This window comes from Xiphophorus couchianus, chromosome 13 (genome assembly GCF_001444195.1).
Source record: "Xiphophorus couchianus chromosome 13, X_couchianus-1.0, whole genome shotgun sequence".
Lineage (NCBI taxonomy): Eukaryota > Metazoa > Chordata > Actinopteri > Cyprinodontiformes > Poeciliidae > Xiphophorus > Xiphophorus couchianus.
Genome location: NC_040240.1, coordinates 9,665,350 through 9,677,716, shown reverse-complemented (window position 1 = coordinate 9,677,716; position 12,367 = coordinate 9,665,350). Strand labels below are relative to the sequence as shown.

General features: G+C 37.6%; 1 protein-coding gene across 1 annotated transcript; it reads left to right on the top strand.

The window, feature by feature from the left end:
- Positions 1-219: 219 nt before the first annotated feature.
- Positions 220-11,801, top strand: hepacam2 (HEPACAM family member 2). Its single transcript, XM_028037044.1, has 9 exons — positions 220-435; positions 4,429-4,788; positions 4,874-5,161; positions 7,123-7,422; positions 8,533-8,655; positions 8,981-9,002; positions 9,079-9,113; positions 9,754-9,827; positions 9,938-11,801. Exons 1-9 carry the CDS (start codon positions 378-380, stop codon positions 10,046-10,048), a joined length of 1,371 nt encoding a protein of 456 aa, XP_027892845.1. The 5' UTR covers positions 220-377; the 3' UTR covers positions 10,049-11,801.
- Positions 11,802-12,367: the final 566 nt, after the last annotated feature.

Sequence of the window (12,367 nt, the reverse complement as noted above, 5' to 3'; positions counted from 1 at the left end):
AAAGAAACCCTGGTCTCGACTATCCTTTTACAGTTTCATGTCTTGGTTCCCCTTTGACAGACTAAGACCTTCACCCTCAGGGCTGGTTTGTTTCTGTGTGAGTGTCAGGGCCACACTGTGCAGCTCCTCTCTGCCAGGTGGACCTTTTACTCTGTGTCACATGGGAGGAGCATAAAGCTGCATGCAGGAAAGCTTCTGCAGCTCTTCTTATTTCCCTGGCAAATGTTGTCACCACAGCCAGTCTCACTTCTCTTCTCCTCCTCCTCCGCCTCCTCCTCCTACTCTTCATTCCCTTCCTCTTTTCTCCTCTGACCGACGTCCCACACGCCCTGCCCGCACATCAGAAGTCCCTCATATTCCCCACAGGATAAGATGCCATGGAGGCCACCAGAACAACGGTGTTGTGTGTCTGCTCTGTCCTGTTTGTTCTAACAGGTGAGAGTTTCAAAGTGTTTTTGTGGTGGGATGCGGAGCTTGAGCTATCATGGTTGTGTTGGTTACGACTATTGCTGTTACTAAGCAAGTACGTTGGTACCGGTTGCCTCGCAATGTCAGTGGCAGATTTGTTCTAAAACTGGGAGCCAATGCTGCTTTACAATAGACTTTATAAAATTGAACTTGTTGGGACATAAGAGGAACTATCCAAACAATTGCTAGACAAGTTTCTCATTAAAATTTATTCTACTGTTTATTCTAATGCTTTTTTTCTTTACTTATTTTAATGAAAGTAGTTCTCTAAAAAATATAATGTATTGTGCTTGAATTTTCATGTGTTTGCATGATTGCAGTCAATCAAGGAGTGGTGATGGATTCATGACAAGGTGCTAAGAAGCACAGTTCACATCAAATCTCTTTAGCTTGTGGTTGAAAAGTTCTGAAAGCTTTTGCAAAGTGCTGTAAAGTTTGTCGATAAAAGCTATTTTTCGGAAACCTTTTCTTTTTTTGACAGCGACAAGTTCCTGCGCTTGTGTCGTCACAATGGGTCTGCTAAGACAATTTATTTTTGTTTGTATTTCTATTAATTTTTGTCTGTCCAGTCCTAACAGCTTAGGCGAGCGGTTAAGTAGAACTTGCTGCTTTGCTGTGTCAGTAGCAAATTTGCTGGACAAAAAGGGAAACACACAATATTCCCTCTGTTCACTAGTTGATGTTAATAAACGAAATGTATTTATCAATGAAGCAGGAAATAATAATAATAATAATAATAATAATAATTAATAATTTCATGAGGACTCTTGCGAGAGTTTCTAAACAGCATATTTTCCTCAATTTCAAGAAATTATTTTTTCAGTAAAGATGGCGGGCTATGGTTATTAATTTATTATGTTTCTAAACATAATAAAAACAAAAATGGAAACTTAGATACAATTTTTATGTTCTCAATTTTCATTATTTTTATTCTTTATTAGTTTGACATATTGTATTTATCTATTTAGTTTTTAAAATTGTGTCCTATGCCTACTGTACAGCTAAGCTCAGCTGGGACTGGCAGCTGTGCAGAGTCAGGAGTAGATTTGTACTTTGCTATGTGGAATATTGCAACTTATGCACAGCTGACTTTATTAAAATAGATAAATAATGAACTCTTGGGAATAAGAGAAGGCAAAAACAAAAAAAAAAGTAGAAGTTGAGTTTCATTTTTGCCTTGTAGGGTGGGTGGATTAAGTCAGTGCTGACAAAATGTCTTTATATACCTATTACAAAAAATTTTATTTTATGAGAAATTTTCTTAAAGAACTTTATTGATGCCTGTTTTGATTCTAAGGTGACCTCAAATCTTAGGTTTTCTTGCTAAAAAGGAAATTTTAAATTTGTCCTTCCATCATCAGCAGCACAATGTGACTTGACAGAATAAGCTGCAGTTCAATTGTTGGTTGAGGTTAGTGGAAATCCACCATGAGGACTCATCTGTGACTCAGAAACTACAGCTATGAACCAGTGTACTTCACCCATTGTAAAATACATAAAATTCATCCAGCATGAACTTCCCTAACTGCTTTGATATTTGAATCACCAGCTCCCTTTAAGATGAAGGCCTGTTTGTCTTATCTGTTAAAGCACAGGGGATGGTGGTGTTCGGAGATGCACCTGTTGACTTTATTTAGTGTCCAAACATCTTGGATGTGTGTGAGGGCGATAAGGGGCAGGTGCTGGTAGTTCACCACACGCTGCTTGTTTAAAATCTGTGTGTGAGGGCATGTCCGCTAAACGAAGATATTCTCTCCCCTAAAAGCCCATTGTCACAGCAATCTACACTCTATCACCACAACAATTGCCAAGCTGTTTGGGGACAACAGCGAGGGAGCGGGCTGGGCACACTTCTCCTCATTCTGCCCTTTTTAACCATCTCTCAGCTGGTGTAAACACAGCCACGCTCCTGCTACTGACAACACACACACAGTGACACAGAAACTGGCCTGCAGGCTGGAGAGTGGAACGCGTCACTGTGGCTTTTTGCGCTGCATGTATTATTTAGGACATAACAGCAGACGCACAGTAGATGTATTGTGATGAGCAACGTGGGCGGCAGTCACCACAGAGCAGGCTGAAACTGTGCCTCGCAAAATTATTTTCTACCAGTTTAACTTTTTTTTTGCATTTGGTCACAACCACAAAATTCAATGGGATTTATTGTGATAGATCAACACAGAATAGTGTATTATGGTGAAGAGGAAGACAAATCAAAAAACTGGGACGCATATTTATATTTAGCTAACCTGGGTGAGTACTTTCCATAAGAATGAGAAGACTCAAGTTGAACTTAGCTCCGTAGTTTGACGGGGCCGTTCTCCCACTTGAATGCTTTGATGCAAATCATTCAATTGTAGCTCTAGTTTTATGCTTAGGGCCATTATGTCACCTCAGTCTCAAGTCTTTTGCTGACTAGCACATTTTCTGCTAGTACTGATCTGGATTTGCTCTCTATCCAGCTTCCCACTACAGTAGTTGGCACCATCTCCTCTGTCTCTGCTGAAGTAGAGCATCCCATAATGTTCCTACCATCATATTTCACTGTGAGAAAAATGAGTTCCAGGTGCTGAACACTACATATACCAATGCATATACGTATAAACAGTCCACCCAAAGTCTCATCTGAACAATGCACCTTCTTCCACACATTTGCTGTGTCCTGTACTTGGATTCTTAGATCTCCTTTGACAGTTGCTTCTTGCTGCTCTTGCAACGTTTTTCCCAGTTGAGCTGTGTTTCTGTGCAGCTCCTCAAAAGTTATTATGGACCTCTTTTGCTTCTTTTGTAATTATTAAACTTCTCCACAACTGGATCCCTGACCTGTCCGCTGTGTTCCCTGGTTTTTGTGACGCCGTTTGTTGACTAATATTCAATCTCACCCCTCTGTGGCTTTCACAGAGCAGCTGGATTTAATCTGCGATTAAATTACGCTCAGGTGAATGCAGTGTGAATGCATTCGCAGGGCATTCTACCAATTAGACCTCAAAAGAAGGAAAAGCTTATTGGACCAAAAGCGAATCAAACTATGTTTGCTTAAATTTAGCACAAATGAAGAACTGACACTGCTTCTGATGAGAGTGCTATTACTTTTAACGCGGATTCCAGAGAAAGGCGGTACACAAATAGAAGTGTGGTTCACAAAACAGAAAGAGGAAGATGAAACAGAACACTTAATAAAATTATTAATATTTGAGCTTGTTTTGCACATGTTTTGAAGAGTCCCATGTTCTTTAAAACTTGTCTTTTTTATGGGCTTGTTATAGCTAACTGCCTGGCAACTATACCGAAGCCTAAACAGACGGAGACGCTCAATGCATCAGCAATTATTGTAACTTCAGACAGCCTGACCGTTTGCCACATAGCGAGTCAAGATCAGACAGGCCTCGTGCTTGACAACAACGACACCCTTTAGTGAGCTGGGTCAATATTAACTCACTACAGTTTCAGGACGTGGGCAATTTGAAAAGCAGGATACAAACTGGATGCACTGGTTTGGTTTCATAGACTCACCAGCAACCAGTGCTGGTCAATAACATTTTGTTGGGTAACAGAAATAGAAAGCATCAATTGAAAATACATGCAGTAAGTTGTGTTGTGTAATCTAAAGAATTACATTTTGTATTTTAGTACTGAACTATTGTGGAAGGACATCATTAAATTGAAATTGTGTTGTTGGTATGATTCAGTTATCACCAACTTTTCATTTTTATTTGTATATAATCTATGTTGGGTAGTGACCAAAAAGAAGATGGATGAGCTGCTTCTACACCTTAATTAACTGAGAATTGAGAAAAAGCCCTGATCCTAAATTGTTGCTTGTTTACTGAGTATCTTCACATTAAAATTATTTTGTGTTAGCACACAACAAGTTATAGAGTAAGTTCGTATCTTTAGTTGAAGATTTAACAAGTCATATTTAGTTGTTTTTTTCTAATCTCATCATGTCCTTCATCTCAGATGTCGGCTGTGAACTGATTCACATTCGTTCATCGGTTCATCATGGAACCAAAGGGAAGGATCTTCTCCTCTCTGTCGATGCCAGATTTCCACTGGACGAAGCTGAGATCCAGGGAACTTGGTCTCACACTAAAGTGAGCGGTGCTAGCACCACGTTGGTCACATTTACCAAAGACAGCAAAATCATAGACATGACGTACCGCAAGCGCCTGGACTTCAGAGAGCCAAACGCTTCTCTGTCAATCCGGAATTTGAAAGAGGATGACGAGGGATATTACAAGCTGAGCCTCAACATAGAGTTTCGTAACGAAAAAGGAAAGGTGAAGAAAGAAGAAAGAACTATTCATGTGACAGTAGATGGTAAGTTATTAATTCTTTGATTTTATGCTTCCTGATTAGATCCACAAATAGCAATGTTGTTTTTTTGTTTGTTTTTTTTATTTAGAGCCTGTCTCCAGACCAATCATTGAGAAGAAGCCATCACATACAGTCATAGAAGACAAAGCAAATGTAACTTGGACTTGTTCTGTTGAGAAAGGAACAAGAGTTGTCTTCCGGTGGCTAAGGGATAATGTTTCACTTACTGCCAGTGAGAGATACCACTTTACTCAAGACAAGTCCATGCTGTTGATTAGCCCTGTGAGAAAGGAGGACAAGGGGACTTATCGCTGTGCTGTCAGCAACCCTGTGAGCCAAATCATTGAAAGCAGGGGAGTGGAGCTCAATGTTTACTGTGAGTAGACATCACTTTCTTTTTTGTCTTTCTTCCATTTATTATTTCACTAGTTCCACCTGAGAAACTCATGACTCTGTTTAGCTGAGCTCACACTCAGCTAAACACTGTAAAAGACTGAAATTCAACAAAACAGCCTGCAAACAAAAAATGTTGATAGCTCCTCTTTAATAATTTGAAAACAAATATCAATGAGATTAAACTTACGGTTGGCTGGGAACACAATGCTGCCACTATTTAACCCTTTAACTCTCACACACAAAACTCTTACATGTTGTCCATTGGGTCAGTTCACCATTTAATAATTTAAGTGGTGAACAAAATATATATTTAGCACCCTCCCACTTAGTTTAAATTATACATCACAGCAAATCTGTTCTTTTATTTGAATCATCTTTATATAAAAGTGTTCACAGATATGTTTTTATAGTCCCAACACTAATGTTCTGACAACAAATTATAAACATACTATGTCTACGTTTTTTTTAAGTTCTCTCTTTTGCAACTTCCCCTCTGGTGTTTGATTAGGCTGTATGTAAATTTTTTTCTAACTCCTGCTGCTACCTGCTGCTGTCACCAGAAAACATATTTCTCTTATGGGAAAGTATTTGCATGGGAGCAGACTTATCTCAGTGGGCTCTAATATTTTACGAGGTTTGCTGATAAAGCTCTCCGAACTCTGGGAGTTTGAGGCAACATGGAGTCCAATTTGTGAATTAATTTGAATATGTGACTATTTCAACGAAACCAAAGAGGTTGATTTTTCATTTATTTTGTATTTCTGAATTTTCTGACCTTAAGTGTAGCTGCCATAGTCTGAAGTTGTTGGTTTAAAGCAGCATTTTGGATAAGTTACAATTTATGCTGGGATTTGGAGAACATATTCAAAAGGGATCCTGTAATAATGCTGTCCTATGAGATTCTTGTGTTTCTTGAAGTAATCACCCATTTCACCTATTTTCAAAAATAACATAAACTGTTTTTTTGTGACCACACAGCATCAAACTCTGGCTTGATGTGTTGTGCACAGGAGTGTGTTACCTGTTGATTTAATTATGGTGCTCCTTACAGTGAAACTAGAGTAGGGAGATACTGTATGCGTTTCCCTTTAGGCCAAACTTGTCCTGGTGCATGTCAGCAACCAAGATTATTGAGTGTTTAAAAGCAAGACTCACAAGCCTTTCAGGCTTCAGTGTTTTAGTTTTTCTTTCACTTTGGGGGTTAAAACAGGTAGTGTTGCCTTTTTCTAGCGTGGAAAGTTTGAAGCATCACTTCCAGTATAAACATATACAGTTAAGGTAAAAAGAAAGTACATTCTCTGTTTATTCTGTCAGCCCTATCACACTATTGCTTATCAGAATTTCGTTTAGCATTAGGAAGTATTAACTACACAATTTGATTACCACAATGGACTTTTTTGGGACAGGTTATAGATTTCCGCCTTATAAGTGCCAAACGCATATTATGTGTATTGAACATGTACACAACTGCTGAAACAAAGTAAATGCAAATCCAATGACACAGCATTTAGTTAAATCACTTTACCCCAAAATTGCTTGTATAAACGTTTTAATCATTTGGGGCATGTGGGTTGAAACTGAAGGGAAAATTATGCCAGCGCTTACTGTTAGATCAGTTTGAGTTATCTGACCACTTGTAGTCAGATGGAGCATTTAAATTTTATTTAAAATTTATTAAAGTTTATTTTGAAATGTGTTGCTCCAAACCAGTGGTGTTCATTCGAAGGAACACATCAAGACACAAGCCCCATAGGTCTAGTTTTGACACCACTACATGAAACCTGATTATAAAAAATGAGGTCAGGCAAACCAGTCTCAACTCACTTATTGGTTATTAAAATCCTGCAAGAAGATGATCATGCATTGAAATTAGACTGTTCATTAAACTATAGAATACTATTTTGCAAAACAAACTGTCATGTTTCCCTGACCCACACACAGATGGTCCCTACAACCTGGAGGTGAACTCTGTCCAGGGCCTCCGAACAGGGAAAGTGTTCACCATCAACCCAGGAGAGCTGGTGTACTTCGAATGCCAGGCCGATTCCAACCCCCCCAACAGCTACGTCTGGATCTCCAAGAGCCCCAATGCCACAAAGATCATCACAACGGGACCCCAGCTGCAGGTGAAGTCCAACGAGCTGGCCCAGACGGAGGACTACCTGTGCCGAGCCTTCAACAACGTGACCAAGAAGCAGGATGAGGCCCAGTTCACTCTGGTGGTGGCCAGCTTGAGAACAGGTGGGTGGAGGGCGGAATATGGCAGGACGGAGCAGAGCGTGGGTTGGTTTTGGGAATCCTCTAAGATAAACACTCTGTGAACTCTGCTTCGTGCCGAAAGCAGAAGAACCTGATGAAACGTTTAAAAAAAAAAAAGAGATGACACTTTCCAGATGATAAAGCTGTCCAATTTGTAATAATATTGCATCACGAGCAGTATTCTACACAGCGTCTGAGTCACACAAGCAGGTTATGGAAATAGCATAAAATATACATGACTATTATTGAAACTAAGATTTTATCTCTGTTGCTAGGTTCCTGTCAGCTGCAGTCTGTATTAGAGTTCAGTGGCTGGGAAAGTCAACAGGGCATAACAGCTGTTGTGTTTATTGACTAAGTTTTATAACATGGTCAGTTTCTGTGTGCTGCATGGGGCATTGATATGTTGTCTTGGTGATAGTAAGAGCAAGAGTCAGTGACAGTTATTGCCGATACTGCCTTTGATTTAAAACTCAGTTTGGTGAGAGTCAACAGAAGACATGCCAGACACCTTTAAAAAAAAAAAGTTAAAATCATGAGCGAACCTCGACACATGTTTTGTTTTTTAATATTAAGATACATTTTAGATTGAATGAGGGCCCTTTTTATACTTTGTGTTTTAAGATTTAAAATTTATTTAAATTAGCCCAGTAAGTAGGTTTACACTAAGCATGGCTGGCCAACAACCATCTGCTTTATCGACATGATTATGTCTGTTTACCTCATTATATCCCACTTTAGAGACACATTTCATACACAAAGTCTCTTGATTTTAAAAGTGCTGCCACTCACTGTGAGTCATAAGCATTCCTTCAATTGCTGCAAGTTATATACTGTACATTCAAAAGACCCATCTACTGAGGGCATGTTTGTGCATGACTTCTTGGCCCTCCAAGAAGTCATATACTTCTTGGAGTGCATGACTTCTTGGCATGCACTCCAAGAAGTATATGACTTCTTGGCACTTCTTGGCACTCCAAGAAGTCATGCACAAGTTAAAGGAAGGGGATAGGATTTTTTATCACTGTCTTGCATGATGCTTTCTTGTCTGAAAATTATACTCAGCTATATATTGTCTGTGTTTGTGAACAGTGAAAGAGAAATACACCCATGATGGCAGATCTATGTCTCTGCTGGCAGTCATTGCGGTCTGCTCATTCATCATTGGCTTTATGCTGCTGTTCCTCTTCCGCAGGGCATGTCATCCAAAGAGAGGTAAGGCGATGCCCTTTTATGATTAACTTTTAACACATGTGGTTTCCTAAAGATCTTGTCCGTGTTAGTTTAGGTCTATTATTTCTGAAAGTCTTAAATCAGAATGAGCCAATGTGATGGTAGTAACATTTCAGAGTATTCCTCGCCACCTTCCTGCCTTAGATTGTACATGCCGAATTTCCACAGAAATATTTAAATAACTTGCAAATATTAGTCAAAGTGAATGTAATCGGGCAAAGTAACTTCTCTATTTGAATATGACAGAATTGTTATGTTTGGATTTGGAAATAATGGTATTTTTTTCCCCATGTCCCTTTATCCACAGTCCTCATGAATATCTACAACAGGTATGGGCTCGGATTATTAAATCAGATCACAATTATCATCTAATATCTAAAATAACTGTTCAAATTGCTTTTACAGACCGTTTTCAGAGCAGAAACGACCTCATCGCTCAGGTAACAAGGTTGACACATTCATAACGGAAAAGGCTTTTATTTACATGTAAACATAAAAGCATAACCTGTTATGTGGCAAACGCATTACATCATCTTTGTTAGGCATTAGAACAGGAAGTAATGAATGACCACAGTTACAGTTTTGTTTAATAACAGAAGGTTGAAAAAGTGGTTTGAAATGACAGTGAAGAGTAAAAGTTAACAAGGTCAGGGAAACAGCAATACCAAGTTTTATGTTATCATGGTACAATGCTATGACAAAAAAATCTCTTTTATTATATTAAACATTTTAATATCCAAGACATAAGGCGAGTTATTCTAAAAAAAAGAAAGAAGAAAGCAGGTTTTAAAGGCCAAATTATTCATTAAAAAAAAAAAAAGCCAAATGAATCTGGCCCTCTTTGTAATGCTCAGAACAAAACAGAGGACACAATTTCAGCCAGACACAAATAAAAAAAAAAGGTTTATTACAATTTTTTTTTCCTGATGAATTCACACTTTTCTGTTAAAATGTAAAAAAATATATATTTGTATTAAGTGTGAGCAAAAATAAGAAATATGCAAGAGGACAAACATGTTTTAGGACAGTAAGACCATTTGCCTTACTATGATTCTTACAACATAAAATGTGTGTGCACAGGTCATGAAGATGCAGCAGAGGACTTTGGCATCTATGAGTTTGTCTCCATACCAGGAAAAATGGATTCCACACAGGTGATTTACATATTGTTATCTGGTGACACTTTGAAAAGGAAGTAAAAATCCTTCTCAATTAGTTTCTGTTTTTCTCATTTCCCATGATGTCATCATTATTTATTCCGCAGGCATCATGCAAATCTCTGGTCCGGCTCGAGTCCATTCAAGACATGCACACCACCATCTACGATGTGATCAGACACGTCCCAGAATCCCCCAGTGCCAGCTTGTTGAAGTAATTGTTTGCTGGGTAGATTCAGTTGTCACACTTGAAGATTTCTGTGTAGCCTTATTCTTGTGTTTGCTGCCGAACTGTTTTTTTGCACACAAAATGAAGGAGACTTGTTGGGGTACACAACCTGAATATGCACTGTTACTGTTGAGAGTTTGGGACATATATTTATCATCTTCTACTAGAGACAGGTAAAAAGTGGACATATGATTGTGTTTTTTTATTTTATTTTATTTAACATGATACATTTTTTTGTCTTTTATTTTGTGTTCAAAAATGAAGATCGTTAAAAACCAAGCTGGTCTTTATATTACTTTGAGCTTTTTTAATGCATAAACAGCCAAAACTTTGCAACTTATGTAACATTGTTGCTTTAAGAAATGAATTAACTTGCAAATTCAAACAGTCCCTTATGTTGACGTATGTTTTCTGACAAGTGTTACAATGAAGGCATTTAATATTTACAATAATTGCCTTATTGTAAATATTGTACATGGATTATCCTAAAGAGACTTTACATATAATGTTCTATTTCCTCTTTTTGTTTCTTGTGTGTGAAGTTCCTAGAAATGGAAAAAGAAAGCACACAAAAACATCAATACATTTGCCTTTAGAGTGAATCTGAGTCAAAATCCTAAATTTTTCATATTTTTGTTTTCAGGAGAAAAATTCAAGAAATCTTTTATTTTGCTTGTTTATTTTTATTACATTTTTTAAAGTAAAAAATGCAGAATTTACCACCTTCTATGACCGTATACAATGCTCATACTGAAATAGGTATAGACAGTTTTATTGTTTAAATAAAAACGTGTATTTTTCACATACTGAACGTTTTTGCAGTGTGTCATCTACCAGTTATTTGGGAATGTAATTTATTGCTCCAGGTGAGGGGGTACATTATCCATCGAAAACAGAAATGTTTTGCAAGGTAGACATTTTGATGTTAGCCTGTTGTCTACATGCAAAGTAAATGTTTAGAAGGACAAACAAAAAAAATTTAAAGCTGTTTTTAAAAGTGGTGTATATAACCGTTTTTTTTTTACTCTATCTCTGTGGACATGACATACAGAGATTCTTGAAAACAATGTACTAGTCTACTTTATTTATGGCTGCTGTTGTTGTTTTTTTTTGTTGGCTATTTTGAGACCAGATCAAGGTTATGTCTTGCTTTATCATGGGAATAAAAGGTTGTTTTGAGACAATAAACTGTATCACACACCATTGGTAATGTTTATGCATTCTGTACAGCACTGGTCCCTGTTTGGTTTGTTAAAGTGCTGTACAATAAAGATGGACTGGATTGGATTGAATGGGATCCATTTTCTTCTCTTCTCCAACTCAGACAACCTTCTTGCCACTACCGAAAGTCAATGTTTGTAGCTTTTTTCAGAAAGTCAGGTGAGTTGAGGGAAAGTTTTGTAGGAGAACTAGGTCAAACAGGCAGGGAGTACATTTTAAAAACCAATACTCATTGTTTGCAATTTCCCATTTTGGACAAGTTTCACTGTTAAAACTATACAATGAATAGATGAAAAATGTAAAACAAAATTAATCTCTTGAATATTCTGCCTTTTCATGGTCATTGTGCTAACATACTTGAGTTTGTTTCTCCAAAAGTATTCTTTTGTTTGTTTTCCTTTGCTTTTCCTGCTCAAACTGAGTAAAATCAAATGCTTTAAGAAAAAAAAAATTATAATTCTGAAATGATTGTACAATTTGTGTATATGTGTTTTGTACTTTATTAAATATATATGTGTTTACTTTTGTGGGTCATTGTAAAGTCTTTTGGCTGTGCACAACAAAACAAAATGAATGCAATTCAAACTTTGTCCCTTCAAAAACGTGGAGTGCTTACACGTTTTTCATAAAATGGCAAAGCAGAAAAAGGTCACTTTGTATTTAACAGATCTGGGAAGAATAAGAAAAATCTGTCAGATATTTAATATTTTAAATTTAATCTCTCTTATTACACTTATATGCGTTGTATGCATTGTTCCAAATCTGCAGCAGAGCGCTCATTTCTGTCGGCAGTTGGTGTGCTGGTATTCTGTGTGCCTACTGGCAGGGACAGACGGATGCTTCAGCATGTGGCAGAGTGCCCTCCCACCTGCTCCTGCTGACACCTTGTCACGAGCAAATAAGAGTGCTGATGTGGTTTATGTTTGTGCATATGTGCATTTAGAGAAAGGATAAGTAAAAAGCTTAAGATTTTCTGTTTAGCAGGACTTTAGAGTTTATAAAACGGCTGACACATAATCAGGTTTTGTATCTGTATAAATGGACTGTTAAGACCAAATTCTATGACAAAGCGAAAGATTGAATTCAG